This window comes from Tyto alba, unplaced genomic scaffold, assembly GCF_018691265.1.
Source record: "Tyto alba isolate M040663 unplaced genomic scaffold, T.alba_DEE_v4.0 Super-Scaffold_13, whole genome shotgun sequence".
NCBI classification, from domain to species: Eukaryota; Metazoa; Chordata; class Aves; order Strigiformes; family Tytonidae; genus Tyto; species Tyto alba.
The window spans coordinates 36,579,197-36,606,441 of NW_024881275.1; the positions used below are offsets into that span (position 1 = coordinate 36,579,197).

Genomic DNA, 27,245 nt, shown 5'->3' on the forward strand with positions numbered 1-27,245 from the left:
AGTTAAAGCTGTAGTTCAGTTTGATATTGAAATAGGAATACATTGGGAATTGAGTTGTTTGCAGACTTTAATTTTATGTAGTTCTGTCTGCAGCAATACTAATCCAAGGTCTGTGGTGTTCATCCATCTGGGAGAGTTATAATTTGGTATAGTAAAATGACAGTCAAGGAGGCAGTGCTTAAAAAAAATCATAGTTTATACTATTCTTAAAAGGTTTTAAGGGCAGATGTGTGGATCCAAGCCCACTGTGATGTACCTATATCAGCATGTTCCTGCACACTAACCTGCATGGGCACATACCATTATCATAATTTTATAAAACTGGTATTTGCACACACAAATCACCATTCAACTATCTGTCAGCTTGTAAACTCTTGTAACTAGAATTGGAAGTCTAAGAATGCAGTGTACATGTATTTTAATGTTGCAACCTCTAAATTCTTTTATTTAGGTAAAAGTTTAACTAAAACTTTGTCTCTGCAGTTTGGTCCCAGCTGTTCCATGCTTATTGACCTGTGAACTTGAGTGAAAACTGTTGACATCAGTGGGGCATGGCGTAGACTCTGGCGCTGTCCCATCACCATCTAGGACAGGGGTCTTCGCTTCCTACACTCTCATGTGCTTGTAAAACAGAAGTAGATGGGTCCATTTTACTCAGATTGAGTTAGCTTCCTGTTCCAATTCTTACATAAATGAACATATTCTTACTGTTGTGCACCATGCAGCCTTCATTCACTTTCCTTATATGTATGGTTTATGAAACAACCTTTAATTACTACATGACCATAGTCCTTGGTTTCTGTTGTTGTTGTTGTTGTTTTTTTCTTTTGTTTGTTTGTTTTTGTTGTTGTTGTTGGTGGTGGTGTTTTTTTCCCAAAGACCTTTACCTTATTTATGTAGAATAGTTTTTCTCATACGAAGCACCTGCTTGGTATTTTGTTCTGTGTTCATTGTTCAAGGCACTTTATTTACCATGGAGTATGCTTTTCTTTCTGTTCAAATTTTAACAAGTAGAAGGCAATAAAAAAGACTGCTTCAGTAGGTGAGACATTTTAACCTGAGATTAACTGTGTTTAAAATGCTTATGTATGTGACAATTGATTAATGTATGGATCAGTTAATTATGTTGCACATTTTGACAACCCATTGTGTTCGCATATAAAAATCTGACTAGCTTTAGGCCATATTTCTATTTCAGTACAAGTATCTTGAAAGAGGAACATATGAAATACTGTGCTTGAAGTATAAGTAAGACTAGATTAGAAGTCACTAACGTGGTATAAGACAAGATGATCTTTTGTTAGAAAACTTTCTTTTTTCTGATATACTTTTTTCATAATTATGTAAAATGAACTGTGTATTTTAAAGGACAGATAGATCAGAATGAATTAGGGCTAGAAATGGAACTGGAGAAGAAAGCAGAAGGTAGTGAAGCTAAGAGGGCCCCAGATGTTTTACAATCATGTGTAATACAGATGAGTAACGAAAAGGTCAGTTAATGTGTCACACATTTTAATGTCCCACAGTAGTTGTATAAAAAAGACAAGTATCTTTTGGCATCATTTATCTCAAGTATGAAGATCTTAAAAGAAGCAGTAAGTTTTACACATGTAATTGTCTGCTATTGTAGAAGTGACCCATATATCTGAAAATGTCTTGGACTTTTCTGATAAAGCACACAAATCCTTCCCATAGCTGCTGAACTTACCAGGTCTTGAGCCTTAGTCGTCAACTGTGGAGTGTCTCTCACTCATCTGCTCACCTAAGGTTTTTGTATTTACTTAGCTTCCATTTAGCATCTTTCAGGCTTAAAAATACATAATAGCTCATTATGCAATATCATTTGATAGGAAAAAAGATAAATTCTTTAATTCTGACCAGAGCAAACTGGCAGGGGAGTGCTCCCAAATCATGTGGGTTTTATTAGTGCTGAATCACAGCGCCAGCTTTTGTTTGATTTAGTGAGCTGTATTTAAAATAATCAGTCAAATGCATCTTACATGATTTTCTTCTGGATAGTCTTAAAAGAAGTCCAAAGAATGAATGAGGGCTCTATGTAGAACCATTGATACATAACAGATCTAGTTCCTCATCTTTTTCTTAGGTACATATGTGTGTTCTTACACGTCTATACATGTAAAATAGAAGGCATCTGTATTTAATTTAAATTTTTAGGTGGTGATATATTTAGTATTTTTAGTGGACAGTGAGAATTTGTATAACTTCTGAAGAAATTAAAACATTTCAGTTGAGTATGAGACAACATAGGCTCTGGTGTCAAATTGTTAGGAGAAGGCTGCATGCCTTCACTTCCCTGCCTGGGGTCTAGTTTGAACCTTCCCATCAATATGGTGAGGAGGAATGCCAATGCTTTGTTCAGGGAATTAAGTGACAGTCAGCATACTTTTTCCAGCTTATCTGGTCCCTGAAGGGACTTACCTGCTCTGAGGTGTTTTGACATGTATGAAGATGTTTGTTGTGAAAGACCTGGAGCTCTGACAGAAACCCTTTTGCTAATATAGCTGGGGTGATTTAAGACTTACTTCCCTTAGTTAGTCATGCTGTACCTAAGAGGACAAATTCAGTCTTGTTAGTATGGACAGTTTACTAAGATTGGTTTGTGTGAAAGCACTGGACTGTGAATTTGGGCAGCTCAGGCAGGGATACCTTCTGCTGCTGTGCCACACAGGAACAATATCCCCAGTCAGAGAAATTCCAGGGATATCATCCAGGGGGCTGATATCACCTTAAATATCCACAGGAAGATTTACCAGAAATCCTAGTCAGATCCTTGTATGTGCTGTGTTTTCTTGTTTGCCACAGTAGCTAATAACTTTTCTTTAGGAAATTCCTAGTGATCTGAATGCAGTTCAGTGGCACAGGGTAAACGGGCAACAAATTCTGGTTTTGACTGTAGCTAGTAAGTGGCTCTGCCAGCTGGGGCTTAAACTGCTAAGCAGTCTGGCTAATGATTGCTGCCTGATAATAGAGCATGTAGTTGGGGAGTCATGATTACTCTTCATAGGAAGTTGTCATCTTTGGAAGGGCATTCTGGGCTTATCAAAACCCCAAGAGAAGGATTTCAACATGGTGCTGATTTCGTTAAACAAAAGTTAAGAAGATGAAGGAGGTGGGAGGAGTTCCAAATAAACAGGATACTTACTAGTAGGGATGCTCATTATTTATTTTTCCACCCAAAAGGGACAAAGCAACATTAACCATTTAGTTATGTCATTTACAGACTGCATAACTGATAGGGATAGTTTGAGTGGGTAAATTCCGTAAGGAATTGGATGTAAGTGCATTTGGAGTTTATTTGTTGGCCACTGAATGTCTTTTTAGATACATCACTTTTAGTCATGAAATCTGCATTGCTCCTATGCACCCCACTTATATTTCAGTTAGAGAATTTAACTGAAAGTATCTGTTGGTCATAGAGTACTTGAAATATCTCAATTTGAGGTTTTCATAAAGGGGATATAATTTGTCTTTTAATATTCAATGTTCTGTATTTAATATAAAAATGTGTGATCAGAGAGAGATAACCATCAGGTGTCCCAAAACAGTTCAAGAATAGAAACTTGCTTGTCATTGCTCAAGGCAAGAATTGGACTAATAATATAGCATCTTTAGTCATGACACAAAAGGTCTTATAAACACAGATCTGTCTAGTTACTACTTCAAGTAGCCTTCATTCCTAGGGTTCTCAGAATTACTTCTCATAACCTACTTCTCAGTCATTGGGTCCCCACTCTTTGCCTTTGACTCAGACATGCTACGTGCATTAACAGTGCAAAGAAAACTTCTCCTTGATTTCAATTCAGTCAGTATCCAGATCTGATCTGCTCAGCAGCAGCCCAAAGTTGCAGTTGTGATTAAAATTGTTGGCTTCAGTCTGGACTACGGTGAGAGCAGACAAGAGTCTTTAGGGAATTTAATTATGAGGGTGTAGCAAATCCTTAGCAAACGTGTGTGAACTCATTTTTCAAAGGCTTTTTCAGTTTGGCCAAGTGTCAACAAAATTCCACAAACTGCAGAATAACAGTTCCTTTATATAGGGAAAAGTTGTTTTCTAGCCTCTGGGTTTCCAGCCAGGGATGAACAACAGGAGTATGCAGGGAAGTAAGATTATTTAATCATAGGAATATAAGCCAGTTTGCTAATAATGCAGCACTGTGGTGGCATGTGATTTCTAACTCATGTTTTCTTTCTGGCTTCATCAAATTACTTGCAACAAAGACAAAAAACAAAATATAACTTGTTTTAAGAGCTGACTCAGCATTTATTTATGACTACCCTGATCATTCACAAGTCTTTGCTTCAAAGTATAAGGTCACCAGAATCTTTTAAGAAATGGCATCAAAGCTTAAAACCCCCCACATTATTCCCTAACTTTTTTCTTGGACACTTCTCTTGGACACTTCTGAACCATTTCATCTGGGGAGGAAGAAAAAAAATGCCTGAGGATAAAATTTCACTCCAGATGGTTGAAGTTTGGCAAAATTATGAGCAACTGAAAAGTGAGACCTATAATGGGATGTGTCATGCAGACTTGATAATAGGCAAATGTTAAAAGCCACACAAATGTGAGGTAAGTGGTAATTTGTTTTTCTACTCTGTTTTAGAGCATCAAAATAGAAGCAGTTAAGATAGAATAGATTAATCATAATTTTAAGAAAGTGTGTAGAATGAGAGTTACTCCCTTGTTCTTAATAGATAAAAATTAAGACACAAATCTCCTTTAATCACAAAGGAGATGTTTAATTTCATAGTACAATATACAGAACATAAAACCACTTCTAATACCAGAGATATCTTCATGTATACTGTGGGATTGATTATAAAAAGTTGATGCAATCCAATCAGGGAATTTAGCTGCATTAACGTATACAGAAAGAGTGCAAACAGCACCATGGATGACCACTTCAGTATTACTTTTCCACACTTTTGAAACAACTCTAATGATGATCTTTTCATATTCTTTATTTCCATGTAATGTTACTCTGTACCTCCAGGAAAGCTTCCACAAGTGGAAGGAGACAGTAGTTCTCTGTTCACATACAGAATAATGGTACATAACTGCAAGTAGTAGTATGAAATAAGGGGATTTCACACTTTATCATCACGTCAGCAATACACTGTAGTTAGGACAGCATAAATCCTGGCAGTTAATTCTTGCCAAAGCAACACTGAGCACAGCGCTGTGTAATTTACCTTTTGTTGTAAGCAAATTTTGTGTCCAGTGCAACATAGTCTGAATCTCACTTGTAATCTAAAGGAAGAAGGTTTTAACTGTGTTACCAGTAGTTTCAGTTGTGCAATCACTCTTTCTTTTTTTCCCTAACAATGCTATAATCAGACAGAGAAAGCATATTTTGTTGAATGCCATGATAAAGTACCTAAATAAAAGTTTTCTGCCTTTTAGGAAACATTCTTCAAGACGTTAGAAATCATGTACTTCCAATCAGAAATGCACCTGCATTCATGTATTGCAGTGAGGAACATCGCTAGCCTATGAAACTTGTCTCCACAAAGATTAGTATCAATAAAGTGGTTGTATTGTTTATGGAATAACATATAAATGAATAAATAATATTAATAAAACCTCTTCTCTTGAGATTGTTCAGAGTGCATTGTGTCAAAGCGATTGTCATTAAAATTAGGTCATGTGTATTGTGGGGTGCCAAAGAACCTTTCAGTGATGTCAGGTGTAACTTTCTAAAGAGGGCTTATACTTTTGTAAGTGAGGACAATAGTAATGCTGTTCCATTGGCATTGCACCTTCTTTGTAAATCCATGAAAGAAATTCTATCTACCTTTTCTTTGAAGAAGATTTACTCCTTAGTTGATGTAGTTGGCAGCAATATTGCCAATTTTGTCACAGAATGAGGAGTAGGTGAGTAGGTGTGATTTTCCAATCAGGTATGTGCATTAAGGAGAAAAAAAAAAGCTTTATGTGATTATATAATTAAAGACAGTGTGATAACATAAGCACAGCAGAGAGAGCATAAACATCCTTAATTCTAGTGTTTCTTAGCCTTGAGTATATGCATCTGCAGCCTTTGACAGTTTGAAATATAGTTTGTGTGTGTGTATTATAGATTAAATAAAAGTGGGAATGTGGGATTGTGTTAAAATAGTCAGCAGGCATTTCAAGCCCATTTTCCTTCAATATTGACACTTTTTGCTTGAGTGGGTTGGAAAACTGACAAACATAACGTATGTTGTATAAATAACTGAGCAGTATGTCACCATAGTGGATATCTAAACTTACTTCTTACAATTCTCTAATCTGCAGTCTTTAAAAATCCATTGCTCACTAAAAAGACACACACAGAGTTATGTCTTCATAAACATATTAACTATGGCGCTTTGTTCGTTTTCCAGGATTTTCTTTGCATGCTGCTGGAAGACATCCCTGAACAAAACAAGTAAGTGAAAACCAGGCTAGAAAAGTCAAAGAAGAAAGTAGAAATCAGATTTAAGTACCAGCTGTGCTAGATAACAATAGTAGGATTTTGTTTAGTATTGTTCTGCTTGTTTCTTTCAAGTGTGTGTGTGTATCTTTCTCTGAAAATCCTCATGCACATATACACAAAAAATATGAGACTTGCTGTGTTACTGCGGTGCCATGCTCCTCCCAAGCAGTGCCTTGAACTTGCATGTTAGGGCATCAGCGAGGTCCTGTGTTCACTATGCAATATGAAGTGCCAGGCACAGCTGCCTGCTGAAACTAATCTGTGATCCTCCTGCCAGCTGCTTTTGCCACATGGCACCCTAGGGCAAGGCGGCCAGAGCTTTGCTGTGGATCTGGGAAACCAGAGAAGATGGATTTTTCACAAGCAGTAGTCTGGTACCATCCCCTCCCTCTCATACAGTGTGCCAAATGGGGGAGGATGGAGAACACTCCCAATCCAGCATTAACTGCCTGGAATGCCTTTCAAAGTCCTCCAACATGTGACTGTGACTGGCTGAAGATGATACTGCCAGTCTTTGGCAGAGCTCTGAATCCATCCCTGCTTATCCACTGGTTTGTTCTGTGCTATTACAGACTGTGCTACAATTACAGGTTCTTTTGCAGCGAAGCTTTACATATTACAGTTTTTAAAAATGATGTATTCACTTAAAAAATGCAATTCTGAGGAGCAGGATTCCCAAAGTCTTCATAAATCTGGGTGCCTGGTTTGAAAAAAAAACGAGAGAAGATATTCATAGATATCAAATGTATTGAGTTTTTTAGTGAAACACTTCTGTTCTCAGAGGGTGAGGGACAGAGAAGCTAGTTATCATTGAGATTTGTAGCATCATGAGTTTAGTTTGGGCAGTGTTCCATTTTCCAGTGATATACCGTAGGATGGTGTTTTGTTTAAATCACTGGATATGGGTTTCCAGCCCAAATATATGCAGGGATATTAATCTGGAATAAATGGAAAAGTGGCTTTTCCCAATGGCATGGTTATACATTGATTTGTTAATAAAATCTGTTTTCCTTCCTTTTTTCACTTGTGTTTCTCTGAAGTCCAAACCGAGTGCAAAATCTTATTTGAATAAGCATCGCACTTCCCACCTAGAAACATGCCAAAATATGAACTTTCAGTGAGAATAATGCAAAAGAAGTATGTCTCCATTTGCTTTGCATCACACACCAGAATGTATGGACAAAATTTCAGATCTGTGGTAATTCATTTTACGATCAGACATATCTGAACTTACCTACTGCCAAAATTACCTTGGGTGCAGATATCAACAGCAATGCCAAGAATAATAGAACATCTGGATATACAGAAGGCCTTTATTTTCTAAACTTCTACAAAGACGGTTTTTTCATTCTTGAATGTACTCTGTTGCTAGTACACAAATACAAGCCTGAGGTAAAAGCAAAGAGAGCAAACATAATAATGAAATATTTTTACAGATCATCTGCTGTGATGAGTGCTTTTTTGCACAAAGTTTCAGTCATAGGAATGAAATGCATTTCAGGATTAGCGAACAAAATTCTCTGTAGCACACAAAAACTCCCAGACTTGTGCAATTCTACCAGGTAAAATTTTAATGTTTAAACTAGGTGCTTCTTACGTGAAAAAGACTAAGTACTCTGATATACTCAAGTTTGTAACTGAAGCTGGACTCAATCATAAAAAAAAAAAAAGACAGACATATTACTAGTAGGGAATCAAGCCAAATCATTCCCTCAGCTGTGGCAATAGTGGCAAACTAGTGTAGCACTAGGAGTAGAGTGTGGTTTATGGGAAACTTTTGTAATGAGAACAGGATTAACACTGTCAGAAAGCAATCATATAGCAGTGTGGAAATTTTCTGTAATTATTAGACTGGAGTAATGCAATAATAGCTTTCTGCTACTGGATACAGCAGACTACATTGAAAAGATTCTCACTCTTCCAGTACTTAATTCCTTTAGCTCTTAGTTACAAGACATTTTTTAGTACATTCCCAGCAATGAGCCATTCCAGGATACAGACATAACTCCTTAAGCGGCAGTCATTGATTTTTGCTGCCTTCTGTACTCAGAGGAAGATGATTATATGCCTAGTTTATAGGGCTACTTCACTTCCTGCCCTGACTCAATTTTAATGGCGTATTAGGTGTAGGAATCCATTCTGCAAGGCAAGATCCTCCTGTTTCTCGACTGTGGCTGAGTGCTGACAGCACTATCTTCTGCTCCTGTGTATGAAGGGCTAATGGTGAGAAGGACAAACAGTATCTATCATTATCCTTCTCTGTTTTCAAAGCTTTTTAAAATATAACACATACTGGCTGTAGTCTCACATTATTTTGGCCTTTCTGTAGAAAATCTACAGTATTTCCCATCTGTAACTGAGGCATTTTATTTCCTCATATGTAATTTGAAACTTCACTACAATAACAAAAAAAAAAAAACAACAAAAAAAATAAATAAATAAAAAAAAAAAAAAAAAAACAAAAAACAACAAAACCACAAGAAAACAAACAAGCAAAAAACCCAAACAACTAAGCCAAACAACAACAAAAGATCCCCTTATGTGTCTGCATATCAGTGCACTAGATTTGATAAAACTCCCAGTGGCTCTGTTCTCCCCAAGGCTTACACCCATAGTCTTTGCTGTAAATTGATCCTCTCCACATCTGCCCAACATGTGAACTGTGCAAAACCTCAGTGTTTTTAAGGCCCTGTAACAGAGGGTGAGTTACACCAGCCTCAGATAAATCAGAGTCGCAGCTGCTTGTGCTGTGTACCACTGAATAATTTTTTGAGCAGGTCAGTTCTGTTCTTTGGGGGTTTTCTGATGGTATTTTTTAATATAATTTTATTCAGGAAAATAAGTAAGTATACTAATAAAGCTATGAGTTTAATAATACACAAAGGAAGGCTTGTATTACACCTCTGCTATTTGTACTATTAATAACTCAGACTTACTAACCACATTCCTTGGATGTCTTCATAAATTGTCAGTTAAGTACTAAATCAATGTTAAAAAACGCTGCAATTTCAAACTACTCAGCTATACAGGTAAATGTCTCTTTCATACATGCTTTCTTTGTTACTCACATTGTCATGAATGTAGTGATTTTGATTGAGACAAACAGCTGGTAAGCACCTAGCTATCAAAGCAAATAATTTGGAAAGATTTTTCCCAGTGCTTTCGACTCCTCCATTTTTTTTTTGGTAAGCCAAAATATATATATGCTGGACAAAACACAAATGAAATCTTATCTGCAGGAAGCTATTGTTAGTTAACAAAATCACTAAGCAGTCACTAGTCTTTGATTTCCTCTGTGTCTCCACATTAGCTGGAATAGCTTACTTTGAAATGATTTATGTGTACGTATGTATATATCCAGATGAAGCAAATACACTTGTTGAGTCATTTTCAGTTGGATATGGCAGAGTTTTTACGTTCCCTTATTTAAAAAAAAAAGTTTCACAATTCCATGTGCACTGTTCATTTGCTGCAACATCTTATTCTAAAAGTGGTTTCTTCTTGACTGAGGAATTAAGTGGGTTTATGTTAAAGTTTGTAGAGTGCCCTGGGGCCTTGTGCAATGAAAACTTGATATATTGACGTATTTTGTAATGATAATTTTCAAATTATCATTATTGTTAGTATTTTGCAGAGCTTGCCCTGAAGCATTGAATCTGGCCGTGAATAGTATGTATGCATGTTAGATTGTTCCTTGGATGATCGGCTTATCATCTAAACAAATAGACAAGGGGTGAGATAACAGATGTAATAGCACTCTCATTTTACAGTAGGGAACAAAGCAGTAGTACAAAGCAGTTGAAAAGCCCAGCCTTGTAAGAGCTCTGTTATGGTGCTCATCAGCTGAACCCAGATCCCACAGTCCAATACAGTACCTCAACTAGAAGGCCATTCAGGAAATAGCACACATCAGATTTAAGTTTTTACAGGTGCTTAACTGCAGCATAAGCAGATTGTAAATGCCCTTTCTGAATATACGTTTCACTGAACTGCAGCCTCTACAAACATCAGACCCAGTGTCCTTTCTCTAGGACATTTGTTTTGAAATAGCAGTCTGTCTGTGATCTATTTTTTGGGCTTGATCTGAAGCACAGTAAGTTAGTGGAAGCCTTTCCAAGGACTTCAGTTCTTCAGCACTGACTCTTAACACAGTCAGCGTAGATCTTTGCAGTAGTCTGCATATTACTAATATATTTGGAAAAAAAGAAGTGAAGGCCTGTAAACTGCTAAAAAAAGTTGCTTTTTTTGATGGGTGCCAACAAGAATGTCCTAAGCTGGAAAATAAAAAAAAAGGTGTGTGCAAGTGCAAACAAAGATTGCATATAGTCATATGATGGGTGTTTAGCTGAAACTGAAGGTGCTGTAGGCAGAGAAATAGTAGCACTGTTGTCTTTGCCCTTGAGAAAAGCGTCAAAGTTTCAGGAGCGGCTGAGCAGCTTACTAGCGGTGTTTCTGCCTGGATTAGTACAGTGTCAGAACAGTGCAACTCCCCTCAGTGTCACAAGTTCATTTCAAATATGGTGTTTTGAAATGAGCTCTTGTTGGCTTTAAAAGAAATAGAGCGTATATTTTAAAAAGGCACTGCATAACAAATGTAGCATAGATTATTTTGCATAGATTTTTTTTTTTTTTTCTGATAAAATCTCACACTTTATTTTCTGGGGAAAAAGAAGTCATGAACAAACTGGCATTGTGAAGCTGTATTTGTTACCCGTAAGTAAGACAAATTAAATGCACAGATAAGGGTATTCTTCCCAAGCTGCTAGTTCTGCTTCAGCATTGGAACTCTTAAGCTGTATTACTTTTGATTCATGCAATAACAAATTAAAAATTGTCATTCTGATTATGCTGCTTGAGACAGAATAAATGGTATGATCCACCTCATCTACCTTTGACTATATAAAATTTGGGTGTCTGGTTTTATCTTAGTATGTGCCCTCTGTAATAACCAGACAGAAATAAGAACTCGGAAAAACACATCATCTTGTCCCAAGAGAGGTGAACTGACTGACTGAAATACTTCTCTTTCTCTGCATTCCCTGTGGAAGGGACTCAGCTAAATAACTTAGACTAGACATCAATTTTTAGAGCTCTGTATTAAGGTGAAGGTAATTACAGCCTGAAGGATATAGCAGTTGAATACTCTAAATTTAATAAATTTACACAAAGTACTACTAAAAGCTGACCGAATCTGGATGTTCAGTAATTCATTTGAATGCAGATCACTACCCAATTGCAAGCATGGTGTGTATGTTCAGTTATATGTAGAAAATTGATTTCCATAATGATCAGACATGCAGTATGGAAATTTCCTGAAAATTCAGAATCCTGGGCGTGTAGAAATGCTTCTGCTTGACTGCCACAATTATCTGAACCACATGATCAGAGGGAAATTTTTGTCTGTGATAGTCTATAATCTCCTAATGTTACAAGAGATAGTTAGACATTTCAGATTTCATGATTGAGAAGATTTCTACGTCTCTATGGGAATTACTCTCCCCTCTGAGACTTTTCAAGTCACCTCAGCCAGGCTATATGTCATCTGTTACTTGTAAAGACATTGTTGAAGTAAAGTTTGGACCTAAATTACATGAACTATCAAAATATATTACCAGCAGCAAATAGATTAGGGATGTTTCCACAGTAAGCTTCCTTGGCCTGCACCTTCAGATACAACAGATCAAAAACTAAGAAAACTATTAATACAAAATTACAGCATGTATAAATGGCTTTATTGTCATTGTAATCTGGTTTTTTTTTTCCTTTCATCTGTCACTTCTGATTTTCAGTATGATGCTGTAACCCACGTATGCAAGCATATCTTAGTAGCTGAATGACATAGGGCAGTTTTTGTAAGGCAAGACTTCCTTATATTTAAGGCACTTGGTGTCTGGTTTCTGCCTTTGTTACAAAATTCCTGTGTATGTTGGACAAGCTTATTAAAACCAGATTGCTTATTTTTTGCATACACTGTTGAACAACTACTCAATGAGAAGCCAGATGACTCCCTATTTTGATCAGATTCTCTGACCCCTAATTCACAGTGGCAGAATTTTATTCTAATAGGTAGAACTAGAAAGGTCAATTTAATAGACGTCCTTCAAAATACTGCTCAGTGTGAACAGGGATGGCAGATCTCCCACCACAATGGTGTTGAAGCTGTTAATTCTACCTCAAAGGAATGCTAATATATAGTTCTCCTTGGAGATGGATGGTAAATTTTTCATCTTGGATTCAACAAGGATAAGAATATCTAACTCAGGATATCACAAACGGCTGGCACAGTGCTGTTGTTACACCTGTTAATATCAGTAATTTAAATCTTTGATAATTCCAAATAAAACTAGCCAAGTTAAAAAAAAAAAAAGTAACATGATCAGTAAGCACAGAAATTTTTACTCTGTGTGTTCAAGAGTCATCCACTAGCATACTGCTTTATTGCTTTTGAGATTCCATAAGCTCTCTAAGCCTTAGTTTTTCAATTTGAATGTCAGTCATAATGGTGATTGATCTTTCTCCCATTGGCATAGCAAAAATTAATATTTAAAAGTGTTTAAACATCATTCAGTAAAAATGACTGATGTATTCATTACAAATCCTTCTTAGTCACTGATACAGTCCATAAATAAATCTCCTTTAGGGTCACAAATTTGAGCCATGGCAGGGGTTGGTGGGAAAAAAAAAAGACTTCTTTGTCATGTAATTCAAATTTAAATAATATTGGGTTGCTTGTGTTCCTGTTTCAGAGCTTCGGAACGGCTGTTCTTTTCATTAATGCTTTGTTGGTTATGGGTTTACATTAAATATATGAAGGTAGCTGCAAGTATTAGGATGAGTCTTGCCAAAGCATTACCATGGACATGACTATGCACATCTATTCTGTTTCTCAGAATATTTACATTCATTGTGGGCTTACTTAAATTCCCTTTTTCAGTACTGGATTTCTGCATGGACAGTGTGATTTTTTCTTTTACCTTTTTTTTTTTTTTTTTTTTAAATTCGCTTCCCTGCAAGTTAGGAAGTCTTCAACCAGAGTTGAAGTAAATGCAACAGAAGTTGCTTACAAAAGTAAAAGGGGAAATAGAATTTCTAAATTTGCAAATACTTAATGCATGTGGTTATTTCAGTGCCACACAGCTTGATCACGACAAACTACTTCCTTTTGTTGGGGCCCCAGACTATTCTGTGACTTCACTGTGAATATTATCAGGTATAAAGAAACTGCAGAAAAGATGAAACTAAAATATATTAGATATTTGGTAACTTTGAAGATTAATATCCATCAGTGCCATTTAAAACCCAGAAGTTTAAGGAAGTTTGTATTTAATATAATTTTCTTCAGTGTTTTATCCTTACATTTAGGCTGCTTCTGTAATAAAATACTGGTTTTGAATGTCCCTGTCTAAAATACACTTGCCTGTGATTTTTTTTTCTGTAAAAGAAACAAAAATCCACTCAACAAGAAGTAGAACACCTGTTCATACTTTACATGTTTCATAAATGCACTTTACCATCTTACAATTTCTCTGTCCATCCACATAAGCACTGAATTTATCATTTGAGTTTTCAGCACACAAAACCTGATCTGTTTTTAATTTGCTCCTTATCACCCCTGATAGTATTATACATTAAAAAACCAAGCATGTAGTACCACTGAACTACAACCAGTACTTGGATTTCAGGATTTTTCTCAGCTTCTACAGGGTTAATTTTCATGTGGGAAAATTGGTATTTTTGTGTGGTGTGTCTTCTAATTTTGGGGATTTTTTTGGTGTTTTTTTGTTTTTTTTTTTTTAGATCTGGGTTAACTGTAGAAAGTATCTTCCAGAATTGGCTCGACACTTCCGGAATACCAAAGGTAAATACAAAATACCAGTTCCCAGTTCTTTCTGGAGTCTTGTATTTCTCATTACATTATATGTTATTTAAATTGTTACCTGAACTTGTAACAGGTGTGGTTTTAAATAAACAGTTTTGATGATGCCTGCTTTCTGCATCTTTATATGGGTTTAGCTTTCATCAGTTGCAGATTTTTGCTTCCACCATCATCTCAACAAACCTGCCAAAGGGTAAATCTTACAAAAACTTATCCTGTTGCTTGATAATGTAGTCACATGGAAGTATGCTTTATAGTATAGTGATAGATTCTACTAAATGTAAGAAGCATTGTTTACAGTTGTCAGTATATTAATTACTTGAAAGCCATACTGACAGCAGTAACTAAATGTTAAATTATTTGTACTTTGATATTTTGTGAATATTGTGGCTTGCGTATGAATCTGCTGCACGGGTAATGTATTTCATTGGTGTTCCAGTTTTGTTGCAGTTCAGACTGAGCGTTATTCTCTGCTTCTAATACTAAAAGATTTTAATATTACTCTTTTAAATTCTGTGAACTGAAAATGCTTAGTTGTGTCTGTGCTACGTAAAGGCTCTGGTTATTCATTTTGATGCAACACTGGGATTAGCTGACAAAAAATATACCTGTATAAATCTTCCTAAAAAACAGTTTTGTACAAAGTGATATTTTATTATACACTTGGGGCTCAATTTGTAACTCATTTCTTCAAAGCTGGCATCCTCTGGGTTGCTTGGGATTTAGCCTACCCAGTGCTTGCACTTGTTTCCGCTTTGCAATAGCATTTAAAAAACAAAACAAAACAAAACAAAACAGCACTTTTAAGAGTTGGAATGATAAATCCTGGTTTGTAGGTGCAAAAGTGGTAGTACTTAGGCAGTATGACTGAGACTCTGAGGAGTGAGAATGTTTGCAGTAGAATTGTCATATAGCTGGAGAACTCAATACGATAAGCAGTGGCCACTGAACCTGAGCTGTACCTCAACACTGAGGTTGAGCTGTTCGGACAGCTTTAGAGGTGTGCATGTTCACCATTCTCTGTATACTGTAAAATGTCTTTGGGAATTTTAACCTGAGATCAGAATGTTCAAAGACGAGTATCTGAAGATGCTGTAAAATCAGGGTGGAGGGTTTTTTTTTTCTGTAAAATTATTGAAAATAAAATTAGCTTTACTTGGAAGGGAGGAAAGGAAGGGACTGTAAGTATGATTATGCATCTTGATGTTCAGTCATTTCTTGAAAAAGGACCTTGATTTTAATGCTATGTTTTGATTAAGGTTTTGTTCCTGATAAAAGAAATCAATACATTGTAGGACAACTGCTTCAAATACAAGGAAGAAACCAATGTTGTACAGCTATAGTTGTAAGATGCTGAACTGGCTGTCTGAAATGGAAGAGTTTTATGGCATTTTACTTGCATGTATCACTTTGAGAATGTGCCTTATTAGTGTCCCACAATCAAATGTAAAATCACAAATAAGGAAGATTAAATTCTTTAATCTTGAGACTAAAGAAGTTTAAATGGTTTTGATGAATGTGGAAACCGAATTCTGTTTTCCTTAGTACCATAAATTGTTCAGAATGAATAATGAGTAGTTTCACTATACCCTGCAAGTATCGGATGTGAAAAATATTTCCACACCCAGAAGGCTTGTAAATCATTGTAAATTTTCTTTAAAGACTAACGAGATTTCCCTGGTAGTTTGGCTGCTCTGTAAAAATAACGTCAACAGGAATGGTGTAGATTTAGCATTCTGCTTCTTACCATCAGCATGCTGACCTTTTCCCTTTGTCTCTCTCATCCTTCAGTAACCTTTTTGATGATTTACCCTTGTTGCCTTCAGCACATCTCAGGCTCTTATAGGAACTAGTTTCCACTTTACTGAAAGATCTGGAGTTGTTGTCATCCAGTGAACAGGAAATCTAGTTTCCTTTGTGCTTCATTAAATCATTTGGGGAGCCCTTATTCCTGAAATCAAGGATGTAGAGGTTGCTTAGTAGCTCTCAATACATTAGTATCTGTAACCTAAATATTACTGTATGTACTAACTACAGAACTATAAATCTACTCATGTGCCATACAGGAGCTGATATTGAAAGCCCCTTAAGAAGTATTTAGATTATTTCAGCAAACTATTAACTTGGCTAATGTGATGAATCTATGTGAAGGCACACAGACCACCTTCTTACACGCTGGTGAGCTACCTGCATCATAAATAGCAGCCCAGGAATGCCACAGAACTGACTTAATCTCTCTCATATGGGTTGCCAGGTGAGTGGACTAGGGTGTGCATAGAGGAAGGTTTCTGTTGGCTCCTTTGGGCGAAGTCATAGGCTGAGCCAGCCAGCCAGTCAGGCATGAGCAGTATGAGATATGGAGCATCCACGGCAGTTGACTGCCTTTCTTGAGTACTGGAGCAACAGAAAAGCAGCTGGTGAATCTCTGCTCCAAAGATGTCCCAAAGGCAGAGACACAGCTTCCTGCGCCCTACACAGGATTCAGCAACTTTCTGCATATCACCCTTATTTTACTGACTGTAGTATAGAGTCCTGTAACATGATAGTTGAAGTAATTTGTAATCCTGCAGCACCTACTCTTAGATAGACAGAATGTATTTCTTAGTGGTTTAGTAGATACCTGTGACAAATAACTTGATTGAGAATTTAAACTTTTTAAATGTACAAATACTATCTAAGTCTTCACTGCATTTGGAGTGGAAGCTTCCTTACTGGAGAGACTATCCTCTCTGATGGGATTGGGAAATACGCATCACGATGTCCATTCTGCAAATCAAGTCAGGGCATGGTTCCTTTATATCTCTCCTGTTTGAGAATGTTCATATTTTATAGTGGCTGTGGTTATTTCTTTGACATCTTTTATTTCTATGTTTTGGTGGGTTTTGCTCAGGAAGTTCGTGTCATCCACTGACTATGAAGAAAATTCACCACTTATGGTTCATTTACAGCAATAGCTACCAAACTGTTTTGAAGAATCTTCTGCAGTGGTTATATTCAAATCTATCACCTGTACACAACTGGTACTCTCCAAAAGTTTTAAAAAAATACAGTCACTTAAAAACAGAGTTGTTGGCCACTCCTCAGTTCACTATTTTCACAACAGTCTCTAGTTTAAGGACACTGGAAGGGTACTTCTGTAAAAGATGAATGAGGGTAGATACTTTCCACTCCCCAGTACCTCCTGAAGCAACATTACTTACCATCTTCCTTCCATCAGAGGAATTAGCATATTGTATTCTTTACATTCATATGTCATGGCAACAGTCTAACTGAAGATCCTGTACTCCTTTACCTGTGCTTTGTTATGTTTGCCATTCCAAATTGTGTCACCAACTCTGTCCAGAGAACCACATATATATAACCCTTTATACTTGCAACTTATAACTGTTGAAACTTTAATATTTGTCAATTTCTATTATCATTTAACTCTTGGAAAATCATTTGGTCTTTTCTAAATATTGGACTAGTTTCCAGGCTCATGCATATACCAGCAGTAATCAAGAACAGTTTAACATAGGGAAGTCATACTGATAAATAAAAAACAGAATTTGGCCTGTTGCCATGAAAGAATAATTTTGCATGCCAAGTTATGCTACCATATTTGGTATTTTCTGAAGCATTAAAGGTTAATATTACAAAAACGGTGTGTGGTAATGCCAGGCCAATTCTTTCTTATATGGAAGAGTGCCACAGCACAGCAGTTGTCTTCAGGCTTGCTGTGCAGGAAGGTTTTCTCACACACCTGAAACAATAAGGAACATAAAGAGATGAAAAGCAAACATTTCTGAAATACAAGCTTTCATGAGAATTTTTTTCTGGGAACGCATCATGGTGGTGTTGAATAAGGTGATGCATATTGTGTTGTTGAAAATACCTTTTATCAAATCAGACAGGCTTCAGCATGTACTTCTGTCTCACAGGTGACTCACTTGGGGTTTATAGCAATTTTTCATCATGTACAAGTAGTAATGACTTAACACCACTAACTGTAGTCAATGAATTAAGCTGGCAAGCAGTAGAATCAGAAGAACAAAGCAGTATTTAGAGCTGGAAAACACCTATGAAATCATTTAAATTCAATTCATCTCTGCTGCTGCTGATTTGTTCGCTTAAGTACAGTTTCTGTTGTGTCTTTCAGTCTATGTAATGTTTAATTAGAGTTTAAAAATAGAGGACCATATGCTTCTTGAGAAATATTTTCTCAGTTTTGCACAGACTTGTCTTTCTGTTACATTATCCAGTTACTCTTACCTGAATTTCATATTCTACCCTAGATAATTAACCTTTTAAAAATATGCTTCAAATCCTTCCCCATTTTGAACTCTGTTGTACACTGTTTGAGGAGACCAATAAACATAGGTAGTCTCTGCATCTCATAAACAATTCCTACATGTATTTTTTTAACTCATTCCAGTTTCACCACCTTTTCTCTTCCCTCTGAAACTGCAGTTTCATAACATACTATTACTTACTAGTAAACTGGCTATCTTGAGTGTTCCTTGGGTGTGTTTTTCATTTGGCACCTTGTGTTATGAAAATGATGTTCTCCAGATTCATTCTTCAGTTAAAAAAAAAAAAAAAAAGAGGGGGGTGCGGGGAGAAGGAGGAAAAAGAAAACAAAAAAGTAGTTGGCTGGCTCCTTTATGATTTTCAGTGTCTTTTAGTATACCAGCAGTGTAATCTACAAGACTCATGTGATCACACAGCTACAGGGACTAGAAGAAACACACCAAACATCTCCTCAAAATTACGAAAAAACTGCGAGAGATGATATCACTGCTGTATCCTTTTCTTAGTCCCTTTTGATACTTTATTCTCCTGTTAAAGCTTAATTCTTATCCACTGTTCCACCTTAAGCAGTGTTTCTTGATTAAAGTAGGTACTTCCAACAGGTCTTTTAGGGTATGTACAGCTCATAGTGTGTATTGTGAGAATACTACTCCATGCTTTCTAATTCTGAATGAACATTGTAGTACAGCCTCCTGTTACAATACTAAGAATTTTTTCATTTAAAAAGAATTAATACCTATTCCTCCCTCACTGCTTTTTGTTACTGTGGTAAAGCAGTAGTTAAAGCTCCAATCTACTGATATTATTTGTAAATCATCTACATTTCTGTAGGTACACAGTCAAAAGAAATCTTCCAGAGGGGAATATTCATTTATTCATAGTATTTGTGGGTTTGATTGTATATGACTGGCTCTTGGATTGTCCTACTCAAAGGAGAAACGTATTGAAAAGGAAACTCATAGCAAAACTATTAAAAACTTTGAACTGAAATATAATTTGTAAAGCATTCTAAATCAATGCAAGTAACGTATTTCTGTGGTTTCATAAATTGTAGGAGGATGTGACAGCAGCAGTTCAAGTACTTAATATGATTTCTGATAGAGCCATTTGTTATTAAGAAGGTTCCTGGCTTTTGCCCCAGTTATAAGCTTTATAGATTTCCTGTTTCCTTTTACTATGACAAAAATACAGATGAAGGTATAGCTCTACAAGAGAATGCATTGTGGAGTAGCAGTTACAGTCAATTACTAACAAACCAACCACATTCAAGTATTTTTTAAAAGAGTGCTCTTACTAATCTTCTGAATTATCTTTAGCAGTTGTTCACCTAAGTTTTACAGAGGATACTAGAAAATTTTCCCAGCAGAAAAATCACTCTTATGAATCATAGTGTAAAATAAGGCCTGGGTTAACACTTTGTATTTCTTGTCATTGCTAGTCATGCCTTATCTTGAAATTTGTCTGTCTGGATGTACATAATAACTGAGTAATGGTGGATGGCAACAATGAGACAGTAAACAAGTGAAATCCTTATTGTTTGTTGAGATGCAGTAAATTTGTAGGCACTGGCAGTGAGAATGACCTGTTAAGTAGGAAAATCTCATTTAAGTTTGTGATTTGGGCAAAAATTGGGAAGCAGCTATGAAGAGTTATAATTTTCTTACTTATTTAATCAAGTTTAACAGTGACTCTGTTGGGTAAATTTCAAAGTTGGTATTAAATATCAGTCGCAAGAATAACATGCTGCTGATTAAATACTGAATTTTGCTACTTACCCTTGATTTTTTTTTTTTATCTGAACATGGAGACTTTTGTGTGTACTTTAACATCAGTGCAGAGACTATAACTTATTTGATAGTTGAATTCTAATGAGCTGATAGTTGAGAAATAACCTGAGAAATAACTGCTACTTTAAGATAAGTACTTACTCTTGTGTGTGGAAAGCATACTTTGAAGAATGGGCACTTCCCCTTAAGCAAAATGGTATTGTTTTGATATTAGCAAGCTTGCAAATTGGAAGATGAAAAGATCTTTCCAAAGTCCTTAAATTTAAATGAGCATAGGTCAACAATATAAATTGATTAATGTCTTCTCTAATGATGACAAGTACAGTAAGAAAAAAGGTTTTGAATATGAATCATTAGTGCTGTGTTTTTTTCTGAAATTAGCAGCTGAACTGTCAACATTGGATCCCATTTCCTTAGAAGAGAAGATAGGATTTTGGAAAATACAAAAATGTCATCAAGCAATGTGTATAGTACTGCGGCGTGCATAAATGTCAAATGAATCATGAAGAGAAACAAGTTAAGACAGATTGCACGGATAGACTTTCGCTCTATTAACTCTTTGAAAGATGTCTTACATAAAGACTATCTATCTGAAAATCTTTCAAGATAGACTGTAGTATACAGAGAATTTGATACTTTCTTTGTAGCAAACTATCAAATAAGTTGTAACGTCTGTTACTATTTAGGTAGATCCTGTGTTGCTCTAAAGAATGTTATTGGCATAAAATGGCCTTGTAATTTATTTAGCCCTTCCTAGAAATTGTACTTAAGATACTGCTAAATGAGACACAACAGTGGTATATTTTTGTTTGTTGAATAGTTCAAAAATTCAAGAAAATCACGTACATAAAATGATGTACCATTAAATGTCAGTAAGAACTCAAATTTATTTCAAGAGTACTCAAATTCAGGCATGACTTAGAGTACTGTTATAATTTTGGAGGGTTTGGAGTAATTTTGTTCTGCATTGCATGTGGTAGCTGATTTTAGAAGAAAAACACAGACATTCAAGATCAGAATAGCATTGTTACAAATTATTGTGTGATCACATTCTAAAATTGGAAAACATGCAGCCTCAGGTTAGACACCCACATAGCACTGAGTAAACTGCTGACTAGGTTGAATGTAGATGTTCATTTCTAAATGTTAGATATGAAAGTATTTGCCATAATATTTCAGTGCCTCTGTTGTTCTGTTTTCTAAAAGTGAAGTTTAAAAGAGTTTTAGGAGTCTTAATTTAGCCATTTACTGAAAAATTGAGAAAAAAATGCTTTTGAGATGCTCAGCTGGTGGGACTGTGAGTCTGCATTAAGGCTGAGGAGGATACTTCAGTGGATTTAGTTTAATGACCTGCTAAAACTTTGGCTTGTCTCTCCCGTTAAAAGTCATTTCACAAATGTCTTCCTGTTTTACTTCAGGATACCTTTCAGTATTTTATGTGTCCAGCTCAGAGGTACAGGAGCAGTAGTAGTAGAGTAAATCTGCATGAGTAATAGCTTGCTCAAGAAGTTGAAGTGCATTTCAAACACGTGTTCAATTTCTGAAATAATTGTGGACTGGATTCCACATGTTTGTTCATTAGAATCTCTTTTAAGTTTAATAAATCTCAAGCAGTCATTCTCATTCCCTTTTCCTATTAATTGCATTGCTGAACACAAAAGCTGTGTTATGTGCAGAATGACTGAGCTTATCCCTACTAGAAAGGAGTTATGTTTGGTATCTAAAGAACAATAACAGTTTGCTGCCTGGCTGATCAATGCTGGATCAAGTTCACATTCCCAAACTCCCACTCTCCCACCTACATATGCAGGAGTGGAAACATAGCAAAGAGAGGGAGGACAGGTCCTCTTTTACACAGAAATGTTGAACTGAGACTTGCCTAATAAGGACACGGCTGGGCTTGCATAGCAGTAAACACTGATTTTAATCCATTGCTTGTAAAAACATCCAAAGAAAAGCAAAGAAGTTAGCAATCAATTAATTTTTAGCCTGCCCAGTGTTTTCTTTACCAAATGGAAACAATCCATAAATGTTTAAAATATTTTTCTCTGCTACCTTGCAAGAAAACAGCTTTTCTAGATTAACAGGGAAAGAGTAGCCTTCAAAGTGGCTGAAATCTCTCCAGTTTGGAGTCCCTTGTAAGCAGTTTTAGTGCATTGGACACAAGATACAGAATAATGAGAAGTCAAATGCTACTTTAGGAAATAATATTTGAGATCTTTTTCGTGCAGGAGGGTAGAGAGTTGGGCATGAAGCTGAGGTAAAAATTTTATGTGACAGGAACAAATTGCCACCTTCCCTCCCCAGTGGTCTAGGGGTTTTAAAAGAAACACACATTTCACTTCCTAGAAAATTTCCCTGCTTTCTAGGCTTGCAGAAAGACACGTTTGTGACTGGAAGGAATAAATATGTGAGGAAGATATATTTCATGCATGTGTATAAACACATATCATATGTAGCTGAAGTCCACGTAGCCCTCTGTAATGCTGACCCCAAAACTGTGACCTGCTGATTCCTGCAGTGGTCCGGTCAGAAACTGAAAGTGACACTGAGAGTTTAGATCCTACCATTGTGTTCCCCACTGGCTAGAGTTGGGGATAAAAGCTCTTGCTTTTGAGCCTAACAGTTGTTTTACACATTCTGCAAAAACACTGAGTTGCTGAAGTGCTTCTAGAGAGCAGATGGTAACAAAATTTGTGTAATGGTCTTCATTCCATCTCCATCAGTTCGGTGTCTCCACAAAGGCTGATATAAGCAATGTTAAGCCCACAGTGAAATTTAAATGCCGAAAGGAAGATGTCTGGAGAAAGATATGTTTGAAAAGCCTATGCTGAAAAGATGTTCTAGACAAAGCTATTGGTCAGTACAAAAATGAGCAGTAAAGCCCATGATTCGGCTTAGGAGTATTAGCTCTAGCATATGGGCTAACAGTATTTCATGGCCAGAGGGCTTGCCTTGAATATATTTCTTTACTAGAGCTGTTGGCAGGATTTTTGATTGCTTCAGGGGATCAGTAAGACTCAGAGGTCAGTATCTCTGAAATACGTATTTTATTTCTTCAGCAACAAATAGTCTGCCTCATTTTCTTTGAGTATTTTTGCACTGGAAAAGGAAGAAAAACACTTCTTGTCACATCAGTGGTGCAAAACTGTCCAGAAGCTGTGTTCCAACATGGTTTTCTTTGTTTCTCTCTTTAATTTAAAAAAACCCACAACCCAACAAAAACAACAAAAAACCCACAACAAAGGGCTTTCAAAGTCCTATGTAGGTTGGCCAGGCAGCAACTAACCACTTGCCTACCAAGATCTTGGTGTTGGATGGAGCCAAAGTGAATTTTATAGAGGATTCTCTTATTTCAAAGAAACTTGAGCCCTAGTCATTGTCCTCTGGGTTCAAAATGTCTGTACTCAAATTACTTTTAAATTGACCGAGTGCAGGGCAAACCTGAAATGTGAGGTCTTATTTCCATATATGACTGTATTAAAAAGTGTTATATCTTTTAAATATTATCTTGCTATTTATAGAGGAAGGTGCTGTAATTCGCAGTCTGGACTGTGTTGAAAGTTTGCAGCACATGGGAATACTTCTCAAGCAGAAACGCCTAAATATAAGAACAATAATCTACTTTTCCAGTTGCTTCAGAGAAGGAGCTGTATAGTAGTGAGAGCACCTAGTGAAATCAGGAGAGAAAAAAAATTAGCATTTTAGTATATTATTATAATCTAGATAATGCAATATGATACATAAATTAGACATCATTATATGTTAGATACTATTATTTAATAATAAGCAATAAGCATATTATTTAGAGATCCTGTGGTTGTGTGGTCAGAGATACTTCATCAGATTAGGGATCTGATCTTGAACTAAATAGGTGGTACAGTGATTCATCTTTAGCCAGGAACTTTCTCCACAAAGTAGGGTTGCTAATGTGGATATGAAGGATGTATTTACATTACCCATTTGAAAAAAATATTCCTGCCATAGTATGTGAAAGTCATGTTGCAGTGTACTGAAAGTACATCCTCAGAGTTATTGTTTCAACAGGTTTTTGTCTATTGGAGGTAGAGATATTTTCAGTAAGGGCAAGTTTGACTTGAACATAATGTCTCTGTAGGGGTGTTACGTTGAAAAATACCAGATACAGCATGCTGATCTGAAAAGAGCGTGTTTACACCACCACAGAGACTGTTGGAGGAATCAGAACATTTAGATTTATGGTATCAATATAAATGACCATCTTTCCTAAAATATGGATGATGTCAGAACAACGTGACTTTCCGTTTCAGGGAATAAAGCTGTCCCCATGAGAACTGCACAAAATCAGTTGGAGGACTTCCTGTTCTTACACAAGCACATTCTGGGATGCATTTCTTTTTCAGTAATTTTGATCTGTCACTGATACACTGCTTCTTGCAATGTGGATGCACCAGCCATCTTGCAGTTTTCAGTTGTAGACCACTGCGTCCTTAATCTCTCTGCCAAATTCTGGTAACAGTAGTGTTTTAAAATCCTTGCAATTGTTGCCCTTGGAGAATACAGTCAAATGTTTCAAGTCCTTAATAATCATCTAGTGAGCTATTGGATAAAATATTTTTCTGTATTTTAAATTTCTGAATCTTTTTGAAAAAGATTGGAAGCCAGCTGTCTTGTGCTGAAGCAGTTTTCAGGTCATACAGACTGTTCTGAGGGCACATCATATTCTTAGTTTCCAAGAAAGGTAATTTTCTAACGTAAACCAGTGTTCTTTTTTTCCTATAAATCTTCTGTGTGGTAGGAAAACACTTATGTATCTTACATTTTATTGTAGTTTCTTTAATTTATCCCTTACTGGTATCACAGAGGTGATGGCATCTGCCTTAAAAAGCAGGCAGTATCATTCTAGTACCATAGAATGAAACTAGGGGGAGTACATTTTTTGGTTTATGTTACATAGGAAGGTGTAGAAAGGTACAAAATTGCAATTTGTAGACTAGTGAAGGTAGCCACATCCTCTAGGAGAAAACATGACATGATGGTAAAATCTTTAGACTTCTCTGTGCACTTGCTGGTGTACGCATAGATCTGAATGTATAAATGTGGGTGTGTATAAGTGGTGTAAAATTCAGTAATTGAGAGGAAAATAAAATCTCTAGAATTGAGAGGTTGGAAAATGACTCGACTACATTGGTTATCAACTTCCTCTGCTTTGCAGAAGCTCCTATGAAATTCATTTACAGTAAATATTTTTATTCCTCCATTTTCAACTTTGCTTTCCAGTATCTGAGGGCTGCTGGCAAGCCAACAAAATGGCACTGAATCAGTATTCACCTCAGATAAAACAACCTCCTTTGTCTATCAGTATTGAATGTTTAGTATTAGAGTAGCACAGACCAGCTGAAGTTATAGACAATTTATGCAAAGGAAAAGTGCATGACTGTAATTTTTCATTGAGTTATGAAATATCATTAGTAGGCATCACAGCCCAAACAATTTAAAACCAGTTTCTGTTTCAATTTAAAATGAAACAGTTGTCTGTTGCACAAATATCTTGTTATTTTCTAGCCTATTTACAGTCCTGAAACTTCATTGTATGCTTGGGATCTGGACTGTCTTGAAGAATAGCTGGGGTAAATCATTGCCTAAGTTATTTACCAGGCTATTGGGCCTGTCTTCACCTAATTGGTCTGTTCTCCCCTCTATTTCAAAATTCAATTATATCTAATCCTGCTGCTGCAAGAATGAAGGATCCTAGCATGCTCTGACACATATAAATGCTTGTTCCCAAATCTAAATGTTACACAGGACAGCTCCGTGAGCTGTTTCTGAAACAAACTCTTCCCAGGTAAAGGAGGACATGGAGGATGGACTAATCGCTTAATTTCTGTTGTGAGGGGATTCAAGTATGACAGTCAGTGTCATGTGGACAGCAGTGATGCTGTCGTTCTCCCTTTAAGCTGGGTGTGCCATCACCCTTTTATCTAGTGTAAGCAAGCTCCTTCCTTTTGGAGTATGGAAGAAAAAACGTTCTTAAAACCATCTTCTCTTCCCTCCCTTCCTTTCCCTCCTCTCCTTTTCCTCTCCCTGCTCTGTCTTCCCTGCTCTCTCTTCTGCTTTCAATTTTCCCAACAAAATTTCCTAGTCTGGTCATGAGCTACACCATACTGAAGCATCAGTATGTAGAGTTAACGGTTGACTGCACAGACGGTGTGGGGTGACCACCACTTGTTAGGCCCACCCCTGTCTCTCATGGCTTTCTCTTCTCTGTTGGCTGTCTGTATGGGCATGGTGGCTCCTATCTTATGCCACAGTGCAATTATTTTACAGTAATGAGTGTTCAAGTTATGGTATGCACAGCAGCCAGCACCAGGGAATCCCAGATGTTGGCTCCACAAGGTATATTACCATTTTAAGAAGTCGGTAACAATTCCTGTTGAGTTTCCTTCACTGCTGTGTAGCTACTAACAGGATAACAGGAGCTACCTCTGAGTTTTATCACAGTATTCGTATATAAGTATGTGTATTTAGGAATTTTCATCCCAAATAAGTCTTGGTTTCTGGAAGTCTGAAAATCATTGTCTTATGTAACTTTTTTTGCCCGGTTTTCTCCAAACATTTGACAGGAGAGGAAGTGTAATTCTTTAAAGGATTTAAAGTACAGATCTGTATCATTGTTCCTATGACCCAGTGTTTCCCGTAACTTCTTCTGTGGGAATGCACAACCTAATCTGTTAACTGATCCAAGGGAATATTGCTTAAGTAGTTGCATTTATTTCTGTTTGCCATTAGCATAAGTTTTGTTCATATTGTTGTTCATTCCCTTTGAACTATGCG

General features: G+C 36.5%; 1 protein-coding gene across 10 annotated transcripts in view; it reads left to right on the forward strand.

The window, feature by feature from the left end:
- The window catches only part of AOPEP (aminopeptidase O (putative)), a 204,888-nt gene that overhangs the window by 94,709 nt on the left and 82,934 nt on the right, over positions 1-27,245 (forward strand). For 9 of the 10 annotated variants that reach the window (XM_032981857.2, XM_032981858.2, XM_042788115.1 and 6 more), the window contains 2 exons: positions 6,388-6,431; positions 14,277-14,337. In XM_032981857.2, coding sequence (XP_032837748.1) covers positions 6,388-6,431; positions 14,277-14,337 — 105 coding nt within the window. Of the gene's footprint in view, positions 1-6,387; positions 6,432-14,276; positions 14,338-15,614; positions 15,779-27,245 lie in introns of those variants that run through there. The other variant, XM_042788116.1, reaches the window with a different exon arrangement.